The 23,246-nt window shown below is 36.4% G+C and overlaps 1 protein-coding gene, 1 long non-coding RNA gene and 1 pseudogene across 2 annotated transcripts; 2 read left to right on the top strand and 1 right to left on the bottom strand.

The window, feature by feature from the left end:
- The first annotated feature begins 2,468 nt into the window (after positions 1–2,468).
- LOC139784597 (tuberin-like) lies at positions 2,469–7,108 on the top strand (annotated as a pseudogene).
- Positions 7,109–7,688: 580 nt separating this feature from the next.
- Positions 7,689–8,208, bottom strand: LOC139784598 (uncharacterized). The gene is made up of 2 exons (XR_011721610.1): positions 7,907–8,208; positions 7,689–7,818 (listed from the first exon to the last, which is right to left on the bottom strand). It is a non-coding gene; the product is annotated as an uncharacterized lncRNA (long non-coding RNA).
- Positions 8,209–15,608: 7,400 nt separating this feature from the next.
- LOC139784596 (uncharacterized) lies at positions 15,609–18,214 on the top strand. Its single transcript, XM_071723783.1, has 9 exons — positions 15,609–15,638; positions 15,760–15,904; positions 16,017–16,096; positions 16,256–16,333; positions 16,535–16,636; positions 16,894–16,965; positions 17,180–17,638; positions 17,827–17,984; positions 18,194–18,214. The coding sequence occupies exons 2-9, from the start codon at positions 15,879–15,881 to the stop codon at positions 18,212–18,214; spliced, it is 996 nt and encodes a 331-aa protein (XP_071579884.1). The 5' UTR covers positions 15,609–15,638; positions 15,760–15,878.
- Positions 18,215–23,246: the final 5,032 nt, after the last annotated feature.

Genomic DNA, 23,246 nt, shown 5'->3' with positions numbered 1-23,246 from the left:
GCTACTGAGCGGTTTGTTCTGCTGAACGCGCCCAATGCTAGGCAATAGGAACAGGCAACAGAAATCAGAAACCTTGTATTTATGCAGAATAGACGATGACACAGGCAATAGACACAGAATTTCCGTCATGTTGGAAATTCTGTGCCTATATTCTGTTGCCAACCAATCATATCGTTCGAATTTTTTTAGGTTTGTATTGACGAATTTGAGGTTATTTCATGTTTCTATTGCCTGTTGCCTAGCATTGTGCAAGGGCCTTTATAAAGCGATATTTCATGTGTCGTACGACAAGCCTTGTCGAGTGTACTGATTGGCTACAAGATAGAGGTTTTCTAGAAACTCGAGAACTTCTTTATCCTGCAGCCAATTAACACGCTTAAGGCCCAGTTGAACAGTGGCCAGGGGCCCTATTCTCGAATCGTTTTCATGAAACTCGCATGTGAAATTCAATGCTTTTCAAATAGAAAGTCGCATCGCATACGAAAATCATTAGGGCAGGCTCGAGAATACGGTCCCAGTTAGCTTAACTAGTAGTTAAAGGTCTATCCAGACAAACTTTCTTAGGTGCATAACCATATGCTTAAAGAAACGGATTGGTCTATTTCCTTATGCACATGCATATGGATATGATATGGACCAATCAATTCTCTTATGCCCGTATCAGACTACGGATTGGGATTGAGATTGGATTGAAATTTGACCAATCAGAGCAAAGTTTACTAAACTTGAGATCAGTTTTCTCTGTTCTGATTGATTAAATTTCAATCCAATCTCAATCCCAATCCGTAGTCTGATACGGGCATTATGATTATGTTTATGCGCTATACAAGTTTGTCTGGATTGACCTTAAAGGCCATCGCACACAAAATTGCATAGGCTGCATAAGCCTAGCATAAGACCGCTGGACCAATGAGCATCTTATGTAAATCAATATGGCGACTTTATGCTGGATGCTCATTGGTTTAAGCGGGGAGTACACACTTCTGCATAACGCACAATACGTAAGCATAAGAAAACTGATTGGTCTATTTCCTTATGCACATGTGTATGGACCAATCAATTTTCTTATGCTTACGCATTATGCGTTGTGCAGAAGTGTGTGTCCGGGCCCTTAGCGGTCTTATGCTACGCTTATGCTAAGCTTATGCTAAGGCCGGTATTTATAGTCTTCAAGATCGTCTTAAGTAATGTCTTAAGATGCTAATACGGCTCTGGGGCCCAATTCTGTACACGTTTACCGATGGTCGTCGGTGTCGTTAATAGCGTCGAGCGACACGTATCGATAAAAGCTATTCATGACATCTTAAGATTGAACTTAAGACGGTCTTAAATAACTATGAATACCGGCCTTAAGCTATGCATTTTGTGTGAAAGCAGTGAGCACACACTTCTGCACAACGCATAATGCGTAAGCATAAGAAAATTGATTGGTCTATTTCCTTATGCACATGTGTGTGTGCTCCCCGCTTTACCTACTAGTTAAGCTAACTGGCCACTGTTGAACTGGGCCTAAAAAATTTTTTGTACGACACATTAAATATCGGCCTAAAGCCCCTTGCACAATGCCGGGCAACAGGCAATAGGAACAGGAAATAACCAAAAAATCGTTAATTATAATCTAAAAAATTCGAATGCTATGATTGGTTGGCAACAGGCAATAGGCACAGAATTTTCAACGTGACGGAAACTCTGTGTCTATTGCCTGTGTCACTGTTTATTCTGCATTTATACATGATTTCTGATTTCTATTCCCTGTTCCTATTGCCTGTTGCCTGGCATTGTGCAAGGGGCTTAAGGCGTGTTCTACAACGTCGCATGTAGCTGTCAAATGTCGGAACGCAGCCGATGGTCCAATGAGAGATTTTTTTTTCGAAAACGTGTCTTCTCATTGAACCATCGGCAGCGTATCGACATTCGACAGTACGACGTATTGTAGAACAGGCGTAATTGTAGACCCGTAAGTTTGTCAAAGCAATAATAAGAGCCTCCACACACCAATTGCCATAGCCGTAACGTAAGACGTACTGTAACGTAAGACGTCCGTAACTGTACTGGCCAAATCAAGCAACGCGATTGGTCGAAACCTTACTGTTACTGTTACGGAAATGTGTGTAATTTTCATATTTATATTAAAAACAACATATTTTTATCCAAATTGCGTTAGACACAATCTTATTTCACTTTTGATACTTTTAAACAGCGCGTTGCCTAATAGCTCAAGTTCTGATTGGTCAACATCTCAGACCTCCGCCATTACGCACAATGAGCGCGTTCAGCAGACCAAGCCGCTGAGTAGCAGTCGAATGTGATTGGCTCTTACTTTTAGAACCAACCAATCAACGCAGAATGTTGATAAAACGAACTCAAAAGTTGTGTCTGCTGAACGCGGCCAATGTTCACCTTTCTTATTATACCATGGCCACACTGGCTGCACCGCCACTCTGCCCGCTCTCATTTTACCCATTTTATGTTACAGGTTAAGTTCTGCGTGATTCTGCGTTTGACATGTTTGGTGTAATATGTTTACAGGATACGTTTCGGTACAAGTTTCTTTGAATTTCAGATTAAAATGTCAAAAATAAATTCGAAAAACAAAGACAATAAAACGTTGCACAATAAAGTAAAGCAATTTTTTGCATAAATAAAGGTAAATGTATTACGTTTCGGACATCTCATATAATCGCAATTTTTATGTTTTATTATGTTATATCCGGTAATCCGGTATATATTTGTATCACATATCACATAGACCGTGGCATTGCAGGAAGTTACAAGGGTCGCGAAGAGCTCACTTTGACTTATGATATCGAAAAAGAAATTAGTCCTGATAGTCCAGTACATTATCGTACGAAAGCGATTAAAGAGCTTCGTGACGCAGTGCTCAATCAACAGCGGGAAGATGTATGTACATATATGTAAAAAATCACAGGGTGTCATTCTAAATATTCTACATGCAAAAGACAAAATATGTGTGATATTCTATATTTAATTTTTATTCTATTTGTTTCTAATAATAGAGAGCGGCAGAACGTTTGTGGAATTTGGTTCAAGATTTGCTACGAAAGGATATTCCCCTCGTGAACATAGACATTTAACTTTGAATTTTTTAAAATGCCTTGTATACAAGGAAAATATTCCAAACTTTCATCATTGATGCGTGTTAAATTTTTTATGGTAGTGAAGGAATATGATATTCCTGAAGATATTGGTTCTAGGTATTCTAATAAACAAGCGATACCTACTACTATACTGTGATTTAACATTTTGTCTATCACTTTTTTAAATATTTTAGATTGGAATTGTTACAAACATTAACGGAACATGGGAAAGATATTGTACATTTGGAAGAAAGAATGGGTCCTTTTCTATTGGAATGGACGCCTATGGTAACAGCGGGATATGGGAAAAGAGGAGCCGAATTTTTGTCTCTTCTTGTAATTGTTATCAAATTCAACTCAACTTACATCGATGAGGATATTGTATCTGGTCTTGTCCAGTAAATACCTTAAATACCTTACAAGTTATATACTTTTCTAAATTTAAATTAAAATATACTTGACTCAACGGTTATCGTAATTGTTTTCTTCAGGTATATCTCCCATTTGTATTATTATAGTAATAATACTGAAGTGGTTTCTGGATGTTTGGAAGCTCTTGACGCAATTATGTGTTATAGTAATTTGCAGTCTGACTCGTTACAAACCTTTATTATAGCTTTATGCAGAAGTGTAAATGTTGAGACTTATTGCCAAACAAGTTGGAAGGTACAATCAAATAATATTTTAACATTTATATTTAAAAATATGTGTGTGTGTGTGTGTGTGTGTGTGTGTAAAATCCTTTTCCTTCATTAATATTCCTTGCTGCAAATCAAATATTTATACATATAAGTAATGTAGTTGCACACGCGCGCGTGTATAGTTTTCTTTTTTGGAGAAAATAAAATTTTAATAAATTTATTAAGAATTTGCACATGTTTTTTGTTACAAAATTTGTAAGTAGAATATATATAAATATATATGTACATTACAATGGTTTTACAGATTATGCGGAATTTATTCGGAACGCATATGGGTCATTGTGTTTTGTATACAATGTGTCGCTTGTTACAAGATACGAACTTTCAACGTGACGTTCGTTTATTACGAGGTGCAGTGTTTTATGTGAATATGGGTTTACGGGGTACGCACAGAATATCAAAATTAGAATGTACACCAGCATCTGTTTTACCTTCGTTCCATCAAGTATGTATCAATACATCTATACGCATACATCCATATATGTGCAATATTTGATATAAAAATGAAATGTCTAATTTCTACATTAACAGGCTCTACAATGCAATCATCCAATAGTTATGTATGAAGTTACTCTGTCGATGCAAAGATTGGTGAATAAGTATTGTGAAGTTGAATGAATTATGGGATCCTATATGGAGCATCATTCTTGATATCATAGAAGAAATTATTACTCACACTGGTAAAGTTTGTTAAAATGTTATATGTAATCTTAAATTAAAGAAAATAGTAGCTATAATATATAGCGGCTGTGTGTGCACACGTGTATATATATATATATAATATATATGATAAAATTGTGACTTTTGTCTCAGAAACCAGTAACCAGTCGGCAACCAGGCAGGTTTCTACGAGTTTACATGAGGCGATTACTAATATTGAAAATTTGCTTGATGCAAACAGTTATAATGGTTGCATTCAACGTTTTTATGATCTTGTTGAACGTTGTAGCGATTCTCGACCTGTAAGTGCATATAAGTGTAAAATAGTATAAAATATATTTACAAATAGTTACTATTAATTTTTATTTCCAGGAAGGGTCTGTATTAAATTTAATTGAATACACAGTTTCTATGACAGGCCCTACATATTATCAATGGCAGACCAAATTAGGATCTTTGATGAAACGTTACTATAAAATTGAAACACATACGACCATTAGAATGAAGGTTTTGGATGTTCTAGCTAACGTCATTTACGTTAATAGGTATAATAAATTTTTGTTAATTTAATAATTTTTTGCTTTGTGTGTGTGTGTGTGTGTGTGTGTGTGTGTGTGTGTGTGTGTGCGCGCGCGCGCGCGTGTGCGCGTGTGTGTGTGCGTGCGCGCGCGCGATTCCATAGTGAAATATTTTGTTTATTTTAGATAATCAACAAGCCTTTCACATCAGACACTTCAATCTCTATGGACGCTGATATCAAAGATGTAAAAACTGCTATCGTTGGAGTTATAAAGATATGTACTTCTAAAATTTATCGTTAGCCATCAAGTCACGCAATTTGTGCTTATAAAATTTTCGTAAATCATCTTTAGCAACATTATAAAGATCCCTCAGTTTTCCATGATGTATCAACAACACGTTATTTGGTAATTATTTTGTCAATAGAATACAACTCATGGATATACATTAATATACATTAATGTAACACATTACAGATCTTTCAGTGTTTTTTTTTAAATCAGAGCAAATTCTTTGTATCATCTTGGTATATTAGATGCATCAAATGCTGTTGTAACACGATTTAGTCCGTATCTTATTTTGGAACATGGTACAAGTGAGCGTACGAACAATGCAGGTGGAGGCAACCGTCCTCCATCAACAAGTCCAGTACCATTGCAACATTTATCTTGTCACATTACTCCGACATCTTTAACTCATGGATGTAAAACTATCATTTCATGTATCAAATAAGAAAAAGGTAATGCTTCAAGATAACACTTCATTATTTTAACAGAGCTTTATTCTTTTAAAAAATGATTATTAAAACTGTATGATTAAAATGATTATTACACAGCACACGTACACATATTACGTACACGCGCATGTATACAAGTTTTATATCTTCAAGTGAAAGAATTACCTCAAGTGATGCAGAATAGAGCATTGGTATTATCTCGTCGGAGTAATGATATTGATTTTTTTGCAGCAACTTTATGTTCAATGGTTAGTTAACTCACTCTTTATCTCTTTCTTATAAGCATTATATGATTCCTTAAATATATTCATTAATTTTGCTAAATATAACCTTTAGGTGAGTGATAAAAATTTACGTCTTTCCGAGCTACTTTATAATATTCCGCCTATAAGGGCATTTCTAATTAAATATTTCAGTTATTAAAATGATTTAATTGAGAATATTTTCTGCTTTCAGCAACTACACCAGTATGCAATAATTGCTATATCTTATTAACAAAAGACAACATGAAGGCCTTGAGGTGTTGCCATATATACTGTGAATATTGCTTTAACCGGCTTCCATTTGCAGCAAATGGTCCACTTTCCTTGTGGTGCTGTAAAGTATGCTCTAAATGGACGACGATTTTTATACTGTGTAAGTTTTGAGAAACACGTATTGTTAAGAACATAATTTTTGTAATGCTTTTGCAATATTCTTGAAAATTGAAAAAAAAACTTGGTCAATGCTGCTTGAAGAATGTTGTAATGTGTAAATACATTGTAGAAAAAAGATTTCTAACTTGAACTTATACTATAACTACGTTATGCATTGACTAAGTTTTATTTAAATCTTCCAAAATTGTAGATTTATCTTCACAATATATTTAAAATGTTATATTTTATCTTCAATATACTTAAAAAAGATAGAAGTATTATCTATTAATAAATTATATAATTTATTAATAAATATATTATTATTCATATTTCATTAATATATATTTATAATGAGGATGAAACATATTGTTTGCAGATTAAGCAGATTAAGCAATAGAGGATACAGAGGAAAGAAAAGTTGCAGTTATTTAATAATTATTAAAAAATACAAGACTTTATGATATACGAATATATTTTTTTATGTAATGTTTATTTTGTTAACATAAGTAAACATGTATTTTTGTAAATAAAATTAGAGTGTGAAAAAAAAGACAATGTATTGAAGAGAATAAAATATTCGAAAATTACAAAACAATACAGTTTAGAGAAATTGCTATGACACTTTTTGAAAGTAATAGAAGACAATAATGACAGGAAAAAAAAGTAAAGGAAGGAATGCATTACAACGTTGAATAAAAAATGAACAATTTTTATTTGAAATAAAGTGAAGTATTAATCAAAAGTGAAATATTAAAGGTACAAATATTATGATAATTTCTTGTACGGGACTGTTTTCCTACATATTGGACATTGTGTTTTGACAAAGTTTTCATCTCTGTCATTTATTAAGCAGCGCACTGCACAATTGGCACAAAAAATATGCCCACAATCTCCTACACCCAAATATTCGACATTTATTATTTCTGTGCATATTATACACTCTAAAGGTGCTACATCATATTTAACATGTCGTAACCTGCATTTTGGTAGTGTGCAATCACCATTTTTAAATTTGCCACATATGCTTGAGCTTTGTAGCGTTCGGCCAACTTCCCTCTTCAGCTGCTCGGTTTCTTTTCCTGATGTCTCGTAACGAAGCTGTTCCAAGCTGGTACAATGTAAGAACGGACATTTCGTGTCGCTGCATGTAGTATTCTGGTATTTGTAACAGTATTGATATTTGTGAAGAAAATTGCAATTTGGATCAAAGCAACAATTATTTTTAAAAGCAGCGCAATCTTCAATGACAGATTTTCTGAAACAAAAAGCATTGAAGTGTTGAGCGATGTGACAATAGATAACTAAACTCGCATAACTGTAAAATATTTAAAAATCTTACCGGAAATTATAGCACGACATATTTGTAGGCAAAACAACAATAGCAAAAACGACAGGGGCAAAGTAAACGACAGAGGCAAAGTAAACGACAGAAGCAAACTGGACGACAGAAACAGCAGTTTTCTGAAACACTAGCAAATTAAATAATACAAGAGTGAGAATTGCAACTACAACAGCAATAGATAAAGAATAACACATGTTCAAAGCAGTAATGTTTACAGATTCTTATGACGTTTTGTCGTAGCAAATCAGAGCCTCCACATAGGAACATCCGTAACACGGTGCATACGTTACGATAAGTTCTGACCGTATACTTACATTTGTACGTAAATTTGGATTTCGGTCAACGCACAAAGAAAGATGTAAAACGTAACACGCTTTTATTGTTACGTACGCATCAAAGTATATGGTCGGAACTTATATAACCTAACGTAACGTGTTAATAACCCCGACGATCTTGTGCGGAGACTACTATATATATCGACATATACGACATATGAAATATTAGCCTAATGGAAGATTCTCACCACGTCCGGCGTCAAAAACACGTCAATCCGATATCCGATAAAATAATCAGTTCTGCCCCGCGAAGCGAAATATTAAATCGTTGAAGTTGACGACAATTCAGGTTATGAAACCTGTCATACCGACATAAACTAAAACATAATAGGCTGCGTTCCGATATTCAGTGCCAGGGGCCCTATTCTCGAATCGTTTTCATGAAACTCGCATGCGAAATTCAATGCTTTTCAAATAGAAAGTCGCATACGAAAATCATTAGGGCAGGTTCGAGAATACGGTCCCTGTACTGATTATCTGTTGGGAACGGGCATATCCCAATAGGCCGGTATTCATAAACCTAGTTTACACCAATCACTTGATACGCGTATTAAATAGTAAATAACTAGTAAATTAGTTTGATTATTGGCTGATCAGCTCAAATATACTATTTGATACGCGTATCAAAAGATCGGTGTAAACTAGGCCAATGTCTTCAAGACAGTCTAAAGCGGGGAGCACACACTTCTGCACAACGTATAATGCGTAAGCATAAGAAAATTGATTGGTATATTTCTTATGCACATGTGTATGGACCAATCAATTTTCTTATGCTTACGCATTATGCGTTAAGCTGGCCACACACACTTTTTCGTAACAGTAACAGTAGGATTTCGACCAATCGCGTTACTCGATTCGGAAACGTACGGCCGTACGTTCCCGAATCGAGCAACGCGATTGGTCGAAATCCTACTGTTACTGTTACGAAAAAGTGTGTGTCCGGGCCCTTATGCAGAAGTTTGTGCTCCCCGCCTTAAAGCTATATCCACACAAACTTGCATAAGCCCATAAACATAAGCATAAGAGAATTGATTGGTCCATATGCATGTGCATAAGGAAATAGACCAATCCGTTTCTTTATGCATATGGTTATGCACCTATGCAAGTTTGTCTGGATAGACCTTAAAGGTCAATCCAGACAAACTTGCATAGCGCATAAACATAAGCATAAAGGTCTATCCAGACAAACTTGCATAGGTGCATAACCATATGCATAAAGAAACGGATTGGTCTATTTCCTTATGCATGGCACATGCATATGGATCAATCAATTCTCTTATGCTTATGTTTATGGGCTTATGCAAGTTTGTGTGGATATAGCTTAAGGAAATTGATTGGTCCATATACATGTGCATAAGGAAATAGACCAATCCATAGACCTTAAGTAGCAATTGAGCGTGATTGTTTGGATCCAAAGGTAAGAACCAATCACATTCAATTGCTACTTAGCGGCTCAGTGAGCGGTCGTGCTTTCTGGATGCACCCAATGTTTCCCGCGTTTTTCGCGGCAGTTAGCAACGCTCGTCATTTTAAAGTCGCTCGTGCACGTGCACGTGCATCTGCTTCTGATGTACTTGTCGTAATAATTATGTATTTGTTGTAACGGTTGTGCGCTCATGTCGTTGATCTGCTTTTGATGTTCCTTGTCGTAATAATTGCTTTTGTGGTAACGATCGTGCTCGTGTCGTAATTGTAACCTCAGTTGCTCATACATTCTTAATTCTAAGGAGTGATCATTTTTTAACGCTGCTTCTTTCTTTCATCTGATGCTCATCGTATCGTTACCGATGTAAGTAACCGACAACAGCAAGAAAAAAATATCTGCTACGTATTACTTTTCCACAAATTAAATATTTTATTATAAGAACTTGATCAGTTGAATTATCGTATGAAATATTTTATCCGTACGTAGTCTAACGCTTCTGCAAACAGAATAAATCGCCAGCAATTTGAGAGCAATAAGCTATTGATCAATTTAAAATACGCCATAGATTTTTATATAAATTTTGCTAGGCCCAAATTCTGATGTGAAAAAAATAATGCATGTGCGGCATTTTTTATAGTTTTTATACTACATACATACATAATGTCAGAAATTATTTTGCATATGTAATACAAAAAACTATGTTTTGAGAAACTTCTAAATAAACTGATAAAATTTATTATTATGCTTTATTAATAATTATAATATTGGATTAGTGTTGCTCGAGAATTTCATGAAAATAATACTTTCAAAGACATATGCTTAAATAATTAATGTATATTATCATTTTGTTTTTTTAAATTTTTATTACAAATATTGACTATTGTCTATTTATTATTTTTCTAAATTATTGTATGAATTATTTTATCAACACGTGGTCTAGCGCTACTAATTTTCTTAATTACAGATGCAAGTTGTAAGTGAAACAAAGAAAGGGTCAAGCCTTTACATATATGATGATTATGTTTACCACAAAGACAGTCGCTATGATGATACCTTTCGATGCAGCACACGTCGAACAATGAAATGTCAAGGCTTAATAGTCCTTGAAGGTAATAGTGTTAAAATTTTGGAAAAGCATAATCATCCAACATCACAATTAGTCGCGGGTCAATATGAAATGAAAGAAGAAATGCTAAAGCTTGCACGCGAGACTTATAGAGATCCAAAGGAAATTTTTGATTCAGTTTGCAGAAGGTAAGATAATTTTGTGATATATTTATTGTACTTTTTAGTTATACTTTATAATTTTTTCTTTTTTTTAGCAATCCAAATATTGGACAATATTTATCTTTTTCATCTATAAGATGTGCCATGCATCGTGAACGTAGAAAGAGTAGACCATCTTTACCCGATACATTAGCATCATTACGTGATATGCTGGAAAACTCTGATATGTTGAAAGATTTCTATAAAGGAAGCATAATTACAAGTTGTGGAAATACAGCGATAATTTTATCAACCAATGATTTAATAGATGCTTTATCTTCCGCTACCGAAATTTATGTGGATGGAACATTTTCTGTAAGTACGACTGTTTCTTTAATGTTTAATATAATGTTTAATACTATGCAGAATATAATATTATATGTATACTATATATGATAGAGGCAATTAAATGGGAAAAAATAGATATATTGATTATTATTTTATTATTGGTTATTAATTACCTTATTAATTAGATACTATTAATTGTTTAAAGTTATTTTAGTGTTATGTAATATCTTAGTATACAGGGTGATTCATAAGTACATGTCAATACTTTGTGGGTGTAATGTAGAGGTAAAAATAAGACTAAAATGTTCTATACAACTTTTTCTGAAATTGCTTTATTTCAGAGCTATGTGCAGCAAAGAAGGGATAACAAACTCAATACAAACTAAGTTATTTCTCCCACAATTCACAAATTAGTACAATTTTTATAATATATGAATACATGACACATCTTAAAGCTTGTACTGCCCTCATGTTGTTTATGCCTAGCTAGGTATTACATTATGTATTGCATCATTACTCTGATACATACTCTGACTTAGAAAAAGTTGTATACAACATTTTAGTCGTATTTTTACCTTTACATTACACCCATAAAGTATTTACATGTACTTATGAATTATCCTGTATACATACATACATACATACATATATATATATATATATATATATATATATATATATATGTATATATACATATGTATGTATGCAGGCAGTGGTATAAGATATTTAGTTACATGTATTTAGTTACGTTATCTACATACTTTTTGTGTATCTATGACTATCATTAGTTACATCTTCTTATTAACTGTTAAGCTCCTTGCACAATAGGCGATAGCGATAGCGATAGCGACAGCGACAAGGTTGCCGACAAAGCTATACCTTTGTCGGCAACCTTGTCGCTGTCGCTATCGCTATCGCTATCGCCTATTGTGCAAGGGGCTTAACTATAAAGGCTCAGACACCATGCAAGGAATAAAAGGAACAAGGAATAGATATTAATAGTCGCATCCTTTTTCAATGCACGTCTATTGAAAAAGGATGCGACTATGAATTTTATTCCTTGTTCCTTATTCCTCGCATTGTATCTGAGCCCTAACTAGTTACATTGTTTTCTATATCTTATCTCAAAATTATGTTTTAGATACAAGATATAATTTTTGCTTCTTAATCAAAGATTAGCTATGACCATAGACTTATATAGATAGGCTGAATAAGATATATAATTTATATATACTAAGATATTACATAACACTAAAATAACTTTATACAATTAATAATTAATAAGTAATTAATAACCAATAATAAAATAATAATCAATATATCTATTTTCTTTTCTCATTTAATTACCTCTATACATACATATGTAGTATAGATATAATATTATATTTTGTATATTATTATACATTTTTATTGAACATTGTATTTGAAAAGAATATGAAACGTATGTAGATACATTTTAAAATTATTGTAATTGTATCTAGTTACTTATTTAAAATTTACATCTGTATCTACATCTAGTTAATTTTTCTTTAAGTATCTGTAACTGCATGTAGATTTTATTATATATTATATATACATATATCGCTTATTTGCTGCAACAGTGGCATAACTCAAGAGTCTTTTTGAATTATTTATACAGGGAAAAAGGTTGTTGCATGTACTATTTAGAGTTAAATCGACGATGCTTAAGCCTCACAAACTCACCACGAAGGAACAGTTGTTCGTTATCGTGCTATATCATGTAGTGAATTATGTTGGTTGCAATACTGTCTTATCTCAGTTGTCACTTTGTCGTTGTAGTGAGAATATCGTAAAAGTTGCAAAATGAGTGACTTATTTGCAGTTGTTTGTTACTTATTTGCAATTTTTATTCAAAACTTTAAATCGTCTCCTAAAAAATCACATTTTTGAGTTATATCACTGTTGCAGCAAACGAGCAAATTATGTACAGGGTGAATTTTTTAAATTGACACCTAAATATCTCAAAACCCGTAAGTTTTAGAAGAAAACGTTTTCGACAAAAGTTGTTTGGTTCTAAGGGGAAAAGAAGATAGGAATATTAGTTAGACTTTGGATAGCATCGGGTAGTATATAGACCTTACGTCTATATCGGGTAGTATATAGACCTTACGTTCGTAGTTTATATGTCAAATAAATATCAGCGTAAATTACATATTGTTGTATATACGTTTTATATATGTTTTATACATTTAATACATGTGCATTCATATACATGTATTAATTAACATTAGATATATGTATATTATACATTGTAACGGCCTATCTTTGTGGATCGAACGCGGACTAGCTCGCCGGATCAGGAGTTCGATAGAAGACCCAGAGACAACAATCAGTTTACCGCACACTCAAGAGTTTATTCGATCTTGTACATACAGCAAGTGACGGGACGCGGTATTACAATACGGTGACGGGACGCTAAACCATTACGTGTGCATTGCAATTAAAACTACGGTGACGGAACGCGGTATTACGATACGGGGCGGACGCGATATTTACAGCAGACGATAGTGCATGTGCACTCGGCGCGGTATAACGAGAGAACGGAACGCGGTATTACACGGTGTGACGGAACGCGGTATATTACAACGGCAGGTAGTGCGTGTGCACTCGGCGCGGTATATTACAATGTAACGCGGTACGAAATGGAATACGGTATTTACAGGGTTGTGCATATGCACGCGGCATGCAACGGAACGCAGTACTGTAGAGTGTATCGCGGGAGATGTATAGGAGCCCCGGGGCTACGGTAACGAGAGTCCTCGTAACGAGGCCGAGCGTGCTCGACCCCGCGTAACCGTGCCGTCGGGAGTTCGTGTGCGGGAGTTCGGGGACCCGAGAGTGCTCGATCGAGGCTCAGAGCTCTGGACCCCGTTGGTGTGTCGCCCTAGGATTCGGTAGGTCGGCTTCGTCGGGAGCAGCGGAACGCTGGCGTGAAGACGAAGTCAAATCTCTCGCCGGAGCGCCGGCTTATATATGCCGGCGCGGTGGGTCTGGTGGGAGGGAGGCCGATCTCCAGGCGAGTCGCGCGGGGGTACGCTTAGGCGCGCTCGCCTTCGGCGCGGATCGGCTTGTCGGCGCCGCGCGGGGAAAGCACCGGTGCCGCGTTTTACGTTTAAAAAAATCGGTCGGGCGGCATCCGGCGGTTGGTGATCGGGAACGATGCCTTGAAAAAGGACGCATTGTTACAACATACAGAAACTGCTTTTAATAGGCATAGATGTTCCATGGATTTATACATCTAATATATACATGCGCATGTATTACATATTTTGTTCTGTGTGAAATTGCACATAGTTTAATCTTGTGACTACAGTTATAAAAATATTAATCTACTTATCATTCTGAAGGTTCTACCTCGCAAGCCTCATATTGGACAGCTTTACTCTGTACATATACGATACATGGATACAGTAAGATATTTTATTTATTCAAATCATTAAGTTTTTAAAGCACCAGAAATAAATTTCCAGGGTATTGCAACATTATACGTTATGTGTGAAAAACGTACAGCTACTTTGTATGATGCTTTATGGGATAAGATTATACAGTTGGTACCACAACTTGAAGAAAACGTTAAATTTATAATGAGCGATTTTGAAATGGCTGCAATAAAATCACTGAGTCAAAAATTTCCCAGAGCAAAATTAAGTGGATGTTGGTTCCATTTTAATCAGGTACATACAATCATTTATCAGTGATATATTTAATGTATTGTATTAATATGTACATACAATCAGATGCATATAATTTAAAAAATGTAGGAATTGTCAAGTTAATAAACATTAAATTAAGAAATATTAGGTTTAAAATATTTTTAAAAATTGTAATCTTTTTCATTATATTATGCTCTATTACTTTTTACTTTATTTTGATGTAGTTTGCATTTTTACATACATTTTTTGTATATCATTCTATTTTTGATTGTTTTCAACAGCTTTTCCTAATTTTTTAATTTCCGTCAGCGTAACTTTCTCATATTTTTTTCATTTTTGTTACCGTAACATCCTTATGTCATTTTGTAGGAACTTTCTATATCACACATTTTCAGAGGGGTATTCCCTGGCATTTTCTTATATTCTTTAAAAATACTTTCACAGTGATATACTTTTTACAAAAATAAAATATAAAAACTATAAATAGTATTTTATCACGCAATTCAGAATTATTATTTCTTCTGCCTCCGTGTATATGGCGCGAGATACTACCGTATTTTTATTCATCATGATCATTACAAATGTGATTTCATTACATTACTTAATTTCAATTATATTTCTTTCATTTTCTTGCAGGCTGTCCTGCGTAAGTGGCGAAAACTACGCCTTTCAGAGGTTCCACGAACTATACTATCAATGACAATGGTATTGCCTTTATTGCCATCAAACATGTTTCAAGAAGCTTTACACATTATACAAGCTGAAGCTGACCTACTTTCTCGTGAATATCCGGATATTTTATGTTTCACGTCCTATCTGAGGCTTACTTGGTCAAATATGGCATCAAAAATTAGTACTTTTGATTGTCCAATACGCACTAATAACATAGTAGAAAGTTTTCATAATGCTGCAGTGTACAAATTAGGCACAAGAAATATAAATGTTTGGACGTTTTTGGGTAATTTTATATCAAAATATACATACTTTTACAGAATAATTATTTTCTGTTCTAATGTTATATTCTTAAGAATTTATACATTAATGTTATGTGTTCTAATTATTCTACCTCTTCTCCTTAGAAAAATTAAAAAATTTAATACTCGATCAAGAACTAGATTTTCGTCGCTTGCAAATTGGTGTTCGAGCTCGACGAAACCGTACCCGGGCAAGTAGAGAACGTGATATCAAAATACATAATATGCAGGAAGATCTAGTTCATAAAAGGTATTATTTTTAAATCTTCCTTGTAATTTTTTTTTTAATTTACATTAATACGAGTTGACTAATAGATAATTATTATAAGATTATAATAAAACTCATCTTTAATCTTTTTAAGATTGCCACTGAAACAATTTTTGCTGATGTTTACCACGGACAATAAAATCTTTGAAATGGAACGATTGACATCATTTGACGGTAAATTAACATATTTTTACTAGAAATTACAATAATGATTACATCCATTCATAGTTCCAGTTTTACTTTTTATTACATTCAATACAAATATAAATCTTGATCAATTAATATAATCAACTTACCCTAAACATATCTATAACTATTTTTCTTTTTTTCCAGAAGATGAATTGTCAAGTGATGTACAGAATGCAGACATAGAGTTCTTCTCGGATAATTTAAACGAAATATTTGAGACAGGTAAATAATGCTACTTTCTTTGGATGTAAAAATCTTAATAAATGTATTAAAGTCTGTAATTTTATTCAAAATTTTTTTTATACTTTACTCCACTAGCTTAATTAAAAACATTTTGTATAAAAAGCAAAATTTGCTACAAGTTTTTAATAATATGTTTCCAGCTCAAACTTGCCTTGAAATAATTTTATATTTTAATTTTAGACAGACAAACTGGACGCACAAATACTAGACGTAGAAGATCTCGACGCATACGTGACATTCCATTATCTAGTGCAAGAGAGGAAGAAAATGAAGCAAATACAGGTAAGAAGAAGTACTTTGCCATTACTTTAATGTTTTATACGTTGTTGTACAAACAATTTTTTATGTTTTAAAAAATTTTATAGTTAATAATGCTTGCACATTTGTTGAGACTTATATAGCACGCAATAAATATTTACATAAAATTAAGGAATCTACAGCATTAGTCATTATTTTTAATTGGACAGTGAATTGATTAATACGCCAGATAATATTATTAGCAGCCTCTAACTATGCCTATAATTGTTTCTTCTTTTCAGAACATGAATTGTCAAGTGACACACAAACTGTACGGGAGTTCTTGGAGAATTTAAACGAAACGTTCGAGACAGGTAAATATTACTATTTTTATTATTTTCTTTGGATCCAAAAACTTAATAAGTATATTAAAGTCTATAATTTTATTCCAAATTCTTTTTCATACTTCACTTCACTAGGATAATTGAAAACATCTTGTATGAAAAGCAAATTTTGGTACAATTTTTATATAATATAATAATTTTACAGCTTAAACTTGCAAATAACTATTTTATATTTTAATTTTAGACCGACAAAGTGGATCTCAACGCGTATATGACGTTCCATTATCTAGTCCAAGAGAGGAAGAAACTGGATCTCGACATGTACATGACATTTCATTATCTAGTCCAAAAGAGGAAGAGACTGGATCTCGACGCGTACATGACATTCCATTATCTAGTCCAAGAGAGGAAGAAACTGGATCTCGACGCATACATGACATTCCATTATCTAGTCCAAGAGAGGAAGAAACTGGATCTCGACACGTACATGACACTTCATTATCTAGTCCAAAAGAGGAAGAGACTGGATCTCGACGCGTACATGACATTCCATTATTTAGTCCAAGAGAGGAAGAAACTGGATCTCGACACGTACATGACATTCCATTATCTAGTCCAAGAGAGGAAGAGACTGGATTTGAACGCGAATATGATATTCCATTATTTAGTCCAAGAGAAGAAGAAAATGAAGAAGAAAATGCAGGTAACAAGAAGGAATTAAGGAATATATAATTAAGGAAACTACAGCATTAATAATTATTTCTAATTAGAAAATAAATTGATTGATACGTAAGCTAATGTTCTTATTAGCAGCTCATAGGTTCTTTAAAATAAGATTTTTTGCATAAAGATGGAACAGCAATACTTTCAACTTTCCTCTTTTTCTTACAGATGATTCATCCATATATGAGGTGCCAGAAGATGATTATGGATATTGGTATGAGGATAACAACAATACTCATAGAGAAGACCTTCCATTCCATGCTATTAACAGAGATTACCAGAATTCTAACGTGTCAGGAGCAAAACCTTCCGAAGAAACCTGCACGGTGTGTCTTACTAATGAACGAACACATGTTTTCATACCATGTGGTCATCTTGCTTGTTGCATTGAATACATTGAAAAATTAGAAAGAAATCGATGTCCGATTTGCAATACTACTTATGAAAACTGTTTTCGAGTTAGAAGACCATAAAAATTGTCTTTGAGTCAAGCAATATTTTTTTGTTTACAAACACTGCTGTCTACTAATTTTAGAACAGTAGAATTTTAGAATAGAACAGAAAACGCTTTATTATTTTTATTTACTCTGTTTTAAAAACAAATTGACTCATATTTCTTACATTATTTAGAATGTATCTTAAATATCTGTATGTGCAATATTACTTTGATTGCATCTGAAATATCTACTTATAATTCGAATTTTACAGGCAAAGTTATGCACTATGAAGTGCCGATATATAATAAGTCTACAAATTGTGTAATGCATACAGATATTTTTTATCCTAAACAAAAAAATGGAAACAGATAAAGATACCAAAGCCAAATGTTAATGTTATATGTAACTTATTGCTATAGTCATGCATGGTTTTCGTTGAAATTAATTGTTTTCTAAATTTAGCTATAAATCAATTATAACAAGACATTTTGCATTTTTTATGATTTGTTGTAATAATTAATATCTTTTAACATGCCTGATTATAGAAACTATAGTTCCTAATTAAACTTAATCATAATTAGTATACGTAAGTTCTCTGTTACCAAACATGGGCATTTTATTTTATATACCAAAGATTTATGATAAGAAAGATATTTTGATAACTATTTCTTTTAATATTGTTACACATACGCTGTGATTACATGCGATTTTCTTTTATAACGTTTTATCGGAAAGATAACACTGCATATTATAATACTTTGTATTTGATTTAAAATGTTTAGTATAAGTATTGTTATACCGCTATATTGCGCTGAAGGCAGGTATAAAATAAAAATTGCGAATTTATGATACCAAAGATATTATATGCGATTTTCTTTAGTAACGTTTTATCGGAAAGATAACACTGTGTATTACAATTCTTCGTATTTCATTACAAATGTTTAGTATAAGTATTATTATACTGCTATATTGCGCAGAAGGCAGATATAAAATAAAATTGGGCAAATTGCGGATTTATGATACACAAGATATTGTGATAACTATTTCTTTTAATATTGTTACGTATAGTACAAAGCGCTGTGATTATATGCGATTTTTTTTTGTAACGTTTTATCGGAGACAACACTATATATTATAATTCTTCGTATTTGATTTAAAATATATAAGTACAAGTATTGTTATACCGCTATTGCGCAGGAGGCAGGTATAAAATAAAAAATTGCGGAAATTGTCACAAATATACATACGTTTTATTAAACATAAATAGAGTTTGTAACTTTTATTTCCGTACATAAATCTTAATGTGTGTTATGTAATTTTTTATCCTTTTCTATTCTTATCCTTACCCATATACTATGAATCACTTCTGATCCCAAAGAACATTGCCAACATGTAAAAATAGTGAAAACTTGCAATTTTTAACCCGAGTATTCTCAATCACAACGATATGTCGCGCATTTTCGTGTCCAAATGCACAGGTCGCGTATTCTCGTGTCCAACTGCACAGGCCGCGCATTTTCGTGTCCAAGTGAACAGATCGCGCATTTTCGTGTGCAAGTGAACAGGCCGCGCATTTTCGTGTGCAAGTGAACAGGTCGCGCATTCTCGTGTGCAAGTGAACAGGCCGCGCATTTTCGTGTGCAAGTGAACAGGTCGCGCATTTTCGTGTCCAAGTGAACAGGTCGCCCATTTTCGTGTCCAAGTGAACAGATCGTGTATTTTCGTGTCCAAGTGAACAGGTCGCGAATTCTCGTGTCCAACTGCACAGGCCGCGCATTTTCGTGTGCAAGTGAACAGGTCGCGCATTTTCGTGTCCAAGTGAACAAATCGCGCATTTTCGTGTCCAAGTGAACAGATCGTGCATTTCGGTGTCCAAGTGAACAGGCCGCGCATTTTCGTGTCCAAGTGAACAGATCGCGCATTTTCGTGTCCAAGTGAACAGGTCGCCCATTTTCGTGTCCAAGTGAACAGATCGTGTATTTTCGTGTCCAAGTGAACAGGTCGCGAATTCTCGTGTCCAACTGCACAGGCCGCGCATTTTCGTGTGCAAGTGAACAGGTCGCGCATTTTCGTGTCCAAGTGAACAAATCGCGCATTTTCGTGTCCAAGTGAACAGATCGTGCATTTCGGTGTCCAAGTGAACAGGCCGCGCATTTTCGTGTCCAAGTGAACAGATCGCGCATTTTCGTGTCCAAGTGAACAGATCGTGCATTTCGGTGTCCAAGCGAACAGGCCGCGCATTTTCGTGTCCAAGTGAACAGATCGCGCATTTCGGTGTCCAAGTGAACAGGTCGCCCATTTTCGTGTCCAAGTGAACAGATCGTGTATTTTCGTGTCCAAGTGAACAGGTCGCGAATTCTCGTGTCCAACTGCACAGGCCGCGCATTTTCGTGTGCAAGTGAACAGGTCGCGCATTCTCGTGTCCAAGTGAACAGGCCGCGCATTTTCGTGTCCAAGTGAACAGGTTACGAATTTTCGTGTCCAACTGCACAGGCCGCGCATTTTCGTGTGCAAGTGAACAGATCGCGCATTTTCGTGTCCAAGTGAACAGATCGTGTATTTTCGTGTCCAAGTGAACAGGTCGCGAATTCTCGTGTCCAACTGCACAGGCCGCGCATTTTCGTGTGCAATTGAACAGGTCGCGCATTCTCGTGTCCAAGAGAACAGGCCGCGCATTTTCGTGTCCAAGTGAACAGATCGCGCATTTTCGTGTGCAAGTGAACAGGTCGCGCATTCTTGTGTCCAAGTGAACAGGCCGCGCATTTTCGTGTGCAAGTGAACAGGTCGCGCATTTTCGTGTCCAAGTGAACAAATCGCGCATTTTCGTGTCCAAGTGAACAGATCGTGCATTTCGGTGTCCAAGTGAACAGGCCGCGCATTTTCGTGTCCAAGTGAACAAATCGCGCATTTTCGTGTCCAAGTGAACAGATCGTGCATTTCGGTGTCCAAGCGAACAGGCCGCGCATTTTCGTGTCCAAGTGAACAGATCGCGCATTTCGGTGTCCAAGTGAACAGGTCGCCCATTTTCGTGTCCAAGTGAACAGATCGTGTATTTTCGTGTCCAAGTGAACAGGTCGCGAATTCTCGTGTCCAACTGCACAGGCCGCGCATTTTCGTGTGCAAGTGAACAGGTCGCGCATTCTCGTGTCCAAGTGAACAGGCCGCGCATTTTCGTGTCCAAGTGAACAGGTTACGAATTTTCGTGTCCAACTGCACAGGCCGCGCATTTTCGTGTGCAAGTGAACAGGTCGCGCATTTTCGTGTCCAAGTGAACAGATCGCGCATTTTCGTGTCCAAGTGAACAGATCGTGCATTTCGGTGTCCAAGTGAACAGGCCGCGCATTTTCGTGTGCAAGTGAACAGGTCGCGCATTTTCGTGTCCAAGTGAACAGGTCGCCCATTTTCGTGTCCAAGTGAACAGATCGTGTATTTTCGTGTCCAAGTGAACAGGTCGCGAATTCTCGTGTCCAACTGCACAGGCCGCGCATTTTCGTGTGCAAGTGAACAGGTCGCGCATTCTCGTGTCCAAGAGAACAGGCCGCGCATTTTCGTGTCTAAGTGAACAGATCGCGCATTTTCGTGTGCAAGTGAACAGGTCGCGCATTCTTGTGTCCAAGTGAACAGGCCGCGCATTTTCGTGTGCAAGTGAACAGGTCGCGCATTCTCGTGTCCAAGTGAACAGGCTGCGCATTTTCGTGTCCAAGTGAACAGGTCGCCCATTTTCGTGTCCAAGTGAACAGATCGTGTATTTTCGTGTCCAAGTGAACAGGTCGCGAATTCTCGTGTCCAACTGCACAGGCCGCGCATTTTCGTGTGCAAGTGAACAGGCCGCGCATTCTCGTGTCCAAGTGAACAGGTCGCCCATTTTCGTGTCCAAGTGAACAGATCGTGTATTTTCGTGTCCAAGTGAACAGGTCGCGAATTCTCGTGTCCAACTGCACAGGCCGCGCATTTTCGTGTGCAAGTGAACAGGTCGCGCATTCTCGTGTCCAAGTGAACAGGCCGCGCATTCTCGTGTCCAAGTGAACAGGTCGCCCATTTTCGTGTCCAAGTGAACAGATCGTGTATTTTCGTGTCCAAGTGAACAGGTCGCGAATTCTCGTGTCCAACTGCACAGGCCGCGCATTTTCGTGTGCAAGTGAACAGGTCGCGCATTCTCGTGTCCAAGTGAACAGGCCGCGCATTCTCGTGTCCAAGTGAACAGGCCGCGCATTTTCGTGTTTAAGTGAACCGTGTTCAAATAAACCGTGTCCAAATAAACGGTGTCCAAACGAACCGTGTTCAAATAACCCGTGTCCAAACGAACTGTGTCCAATTCGCCGTGTCCAAACAAACGGTGTCCAATTCACCGTGTCCAAATGAGTCGTGTCCAAATGAACCGTGTCCAAATGAACCGTGTCCAAATGAACCGTGTCCAAATGAACGGTATCCAAATGAACCGTGTCCATATAAACGGTGTCCATTTGATCGTGTCCAAATGACCGTGTCCAAATGAACGGTGTACAAGTGCGCCTCTCCCGTCATCCCCGCCAGGACGTCGAACCTCCCATCTTCCGGGATGCCTTTTTACGGACATCCCGGAGGTGCTGTACTTCTCGCGTCGTTTGAAAAGGGAGCGACGTTGCTCCCCGTTTGATGGAGAGACCAGCTGAGCTCAAGGCTCGCTGGGAGCTTATCCGGTTGGAGCACGTGTGCTCCCATTACTCGACAACCGTGGCGTCTTTCCCCCTAGAGGGGGGAGAGCAGGCCTTCAAAGACCCCCAATAACCATGGTTGTTAGGCAGGATTCGCCGCATCAGGGGGAACAGCCTCCCCGCGACGAATCCTCTCTGCCTCCTTTTTGGCGGACATTACCTGGCCGCAAAAGGCCAGGAATGCCCGCCACCTCTTCTCGTCCCCGACAATAGCCGCCACTATTGCCGGGAGGGAGAGATTATTTCCGACCTCTCCCTGTAGGACACGGCGCTGCTCAGCCCACGCGGGGCAGTGCTCTAGCCTGTGCTGCGCCGTGTCCCTCTCCTCGTCGCAGTGGTGACACTCTGTGGTAGCCTCCTTTCCTATTTGGTGCAAGTACTTCCCGAAACATCCGTGTCCGGTCAGCACCTGCACCGCGTGATATGACATCCCGTGCTTCCGACTGTCTAGCCATTC

The sequence above is a fragment of the Temnothorax nylanderi genome, unplaced genomic scaffold (assembly GCF_030848795.1).
Source record: "Temnothorax nylanderi isolate EJ_2023f unplaced genomic scaffold, tnyl_v1.0 TNYL_tig0648_pilon, whole genome shotgun sequence".
NCBI classification, from domain to species: domain Eukaryota; kingdom Metazoa; phylum Arthropoda; class Insecta; order Hymenoptera; family Formicidae; genus Temnothorax; species Temnothorax nylanderi.
The sequence above is the reverse complement of the archived record's forward strand: the minus strand, read 5'-3'. Positions and strand labels throughout refer to the sequence as shown.

Excerpts from the sequence above, each read along its gene's own strand:
- LOC139784596 (XM_071723783.1), top strand. The coding sequence starts at position 15,879 with ATGCAGGAAGATCTAGTTCATAAAAG. Across the intron at positions 16,097-16,255 it reads ACGATTGACATCATTTGACG|AAGATGAATTGTCAAGTGAT; the intron begins GTAAATTAACAT and ends CTTTTTTTCCAG. Across the intron at positions 17,985-18,193 it reads CTTCCGAAGAAACCTGCACG|AACAGTAGAATTTTAGAATA; the intron begins GTGTGTCTTACT and ends TACTAATTTTAG.